This window comes from Gastrolobium bilobum, unplaced genomic scaffold (genome assembly GCF_033153095.1).
Source record: "Gastrolobium bilobum isolate Gb01-03AN ecotype WA unplaced genomic scaffold, APGP_CSIRO_Gbil_v1 utg135886, whole genome shotgun sequence".
Taxonomy (NCBI): Eukaryota; Viridiplantae; Streptophyta; class Magnoliopsida; order Fabales; family Fabaceae; genus Gastrolobium; species Gastrolobium bilobum.
The window spans coordinates 19,133-22,604 of record NW_026896459.1 but is presented as its reverse complement, the minus strand read 5'-3'; the positions used below and the strand labels follow the sequence as shown (position 1 = coordinate 22,604).

Sequence of the window (3,472 nt, the reverse complement as noted above, 5' to 3'; positions counted from 1 at the left end):
TTATTAAAAAGAAAGAAAAACTACTTTATAAGAGTGCAATGAATTTTTTTTCCCTTATTCCTATATTTAGTGTTTTGGATTGGTATCTAACATAGTCAAAATCATGTTAAAGAGGCATAAGCGCCCCGATTGCTGGGATATCTTGTTTGGGAAACAAATGTAAACATAATTCTAGAAAAACAAAAACTCTAAAAAGGTGATTGGGAACATATTTCACAATGTGGTGTGCTCTACGACTCCACCTTTTAATTTTTTTTTAATTTTTGTATTGAAAAAAATCCCTTTCAAAGAATTCAAATTGAATTGCGCGGCAAAATATTCCAAGTGTCATATCATACCCCTCCTACGAGATGCAATCTATTGGCCCATATCTTTTAAGAAAAATTTCTTTCATCTTTTAGTAAAACATCTGTATCCTCACATTCAATCACCTCACATATTAAATTATTAAAATTCTTAATTAATACATTATTATAATTATTAATTATAATAATTCTAGAAGTTCACCATTGTCGATTTAACTATTTGTATTAATATATAGTAAATAATTACTATTATTAATTATTAATTGTATAAATCAATTGAAGAAAAATTGTGTAAATCAATTAATAATTTTACACAAAATTTCCTTAAATAGATTTCCATAAAATATCATCTCTAGACAGCTGGCTACATTAGCAATAAGAAAATCAATTCCTTTAGCAGTGGGAGATTTCAAAATTTTCATAAAATGTGTTCCACTTTTTATAATATTTCCTCTTGATTTTTTAGCGCCAAAAGCAAAAATCCGATCATATGATTGGTCATCTCTTTCTAAACCTTGTATACAACAGAAGGCTTTTTAGATTCAAGAGTGAAGATTTTGCATAAGCTTATAACTCTTCCAAATGCAATACAAGAAAAAGAATAAGAAAGAAAGCAAATCTTGATTAAAACTAATCAAAAGGATATTACAAAGAAAGATGCAAACACTGCATTTTGACAAAAGAAAAACCAAGATTTTTTGCAAGAACCACAACCTCTAAAGCCAATTAAAAGGAAACCATACAAATCCATGAGACAGAAGAGCAGTACTCTCCAAGAAATCCCAAAGAAAAGTAACTGAACTAGAACAAAACAAAAAATTAAGAGACAAGCTAGCCACAACCTCTGAAACTAAGTACAAGAATGCAATGCAAAAAACAGCGTACGTTAAGTTTACTTAATCATTAATTCCTAGACAAGACACTGCATCTACATAAAGGACATGTATTGCGAATCGTGAGCCACTTAGTGATGCAATCCCGATGAAACAAGTGTGAGCAAGGCAAGCCAATTGCTCTTGACCCAATCTCCCCGAGACAAATAGAACAATCTTCTGTGATGGAAGAAGACTCTGCTTCAATCGTGACTTCTTCAAGATTTTGAAAAGATTCTTGTGTTGTGGACTGATCCACCCTTGAAACTCCACCATCCAAGTCTACAGAACCACCAAAGACATAACCCCTTTGATCTGTTACATTGTTCTGCATGTTGTGGTTGTAAACCAAGTCCAGCGAATCCAAGTGGTAAACAGAATATCTACCGTTGCTTAGCATGCTGAGGTTGTAACCCAATTCCAGACGAGATCGGATATTGCGGTTTTGCATGTTGTGGTTGTAACCCAACTCAGCACGAGATCGTCTATTGCTTCTTTGTATGTTTTGGTTGTAAAACAACTCACCACGAGATCGGATATTGCTTCTTTGCATGTTGTGGTTGTAACCCAATTCAAGACGAGATCGGATATTGCTTCTTTGCATGTTGTGGTTGTAACCCAACTCACGACGAGATCGTCTATTGCTTCTTTGCATGTTTTGGTTGTAAAACAACTCAGTACGAGATCGGATATTGCTTCTTTGCATGTTTTGGTTGTAACCCAACTCACGACGAGATCGTCTATTGCTTCTTTGCATGTTTTGGTTGTAACCCAATTCCGCTCGAGATCGTCTATTGCTTCTTTGTATGTTGTGGTTGAATGAATCTAAGACCAAAACGCCGCCGTCCATAAGCATCCCCTCACGTTGAGCATTCAAAACCAGAGTCTCTATTAAGAAAGAAGCAGCCATTCTTGGCAAACAGATGTAGAGAGAGTGAGAGAGTGAGAGAGAGAGTGAGAGAGAGAGAGATATATATATATATATGTAGACAGAAAGAGAAAGTTTACTTCAGTGGAGATGAAGTGGTATAATTTATAGAATTTGAACCTCACTTGTTATTCTGCGTTGATTAGCTGGATTTATTAAATCTAAGATTGAAATTTGATTTTGATTTGATTTGATTTGATTTTCGTCATAACGTTATTCTTCTGTTTTTTTATTACCGTTTCAATTATTACCGCTTTTTAGGTTTCCTTATTGAAAATTAAATGTTTATAAAAAGAAATCCTACTTTGCATTTATATTACATGCGCTTATTGTATTTATTCTTCATGATTTTCTTTCCTTTTTGTTTGTTTGTTTTTTTTTTTAATTTTAATGACCTTCATCATTTCCATAAAATGGACATCTGAGGTATGCTCCTGTTAGCACTAAACTATTTATATAATTATTGAATTATTTTATATCTTTTTGGATTGACAATTACAGGAAAATGGGCTAAAAGAATATGAAATATAGCCCAATTCAAAAAAAAAAAAAAAGTAACCAAGCCCAAGTTAATTTTATTTTTGCTGATAATTGTAATTATTCATATTTTTTAGCTATTTTTAGAAGAAGGCACATGGATCAAAATTTTTGGAAGAGGGAACAATTCAGAACCATTGGATGACAAGAAGATAGACGACTATTAGCTTTTAGAATTTTTTAGTTTTTAGTTCCTTTCGTGGGTTGTAAAAAATACACAGTTTTAGATTTAGAATTTTTTAATCTTCGTAATCTTCGTTGTTCGTTGTTTTTTTTAGAAAACTTTGAGTGTTGTTAGATTCTGTTTGTTGAAAGCTGAATGTGCTTTTCTTTTCTTCTTGAACTCGAAGTGCAATGACGAAGCATCTTCGCTGGAAGGAAGAATCAATGGTGCATGCAAGTGAAGTTTAATCTTTTTGTTCCTAGTTTAGGGATCGGAACATTGGTTTGTACGATTAACCTTGATCTTTAATTTTGAATGCATGTTTCTTTTTCTGATATCTCTGATTTGTTGTTTTTAAAATTGGGTTTCTAATTCTTTTCTTTTTCTGGGTTTGTCAAAATGATTGGGTGAAGTTTTTGATGTGCATTGTTACTGTTTCTTTTATTTCATTCGTTTGATACTTTCATTTTTTTACTCAAGAAATCCATGGGAATGGGACTTGAGTATTTCAACAAAAGGAAATTGGGGAATGGACTTTCGTTAAGTGTTAAATGAACCCTTTTGGTTAGGAATAATCGAAGGTGTTTTCTGATACAAATTTCTATAAAGATTCAAGAAACTTTGGGAAAAGTCTTTCTTGAACCTTATTGTTGAATCTGGAAAGCTT

At 32.5% G+C, this 3,472-nt stretch overlaps 1 protein-coding gene across 1 annotated transcript; it reads right to left on the bottom strand.

Moving 5' to 3' along the window:
* Positions 1–1,208: 1,208 nt before the first annotated feature.
* On the bottom strand, positions 1,209–2,087 carry LOC133299864 (E3 ubiquitin-protein ligase CIP8-like). The gene has a single exon (XM_061499360.1). It carries the CDS (start codon positions 2,085–2,087, stop codon positions 1,209–1,211), a length of 879 nt encoding a protein of 292 aa, XP_061355344.1.
* Positions 2,088–3,472: the final 1,385 nt, after the last annotated feature.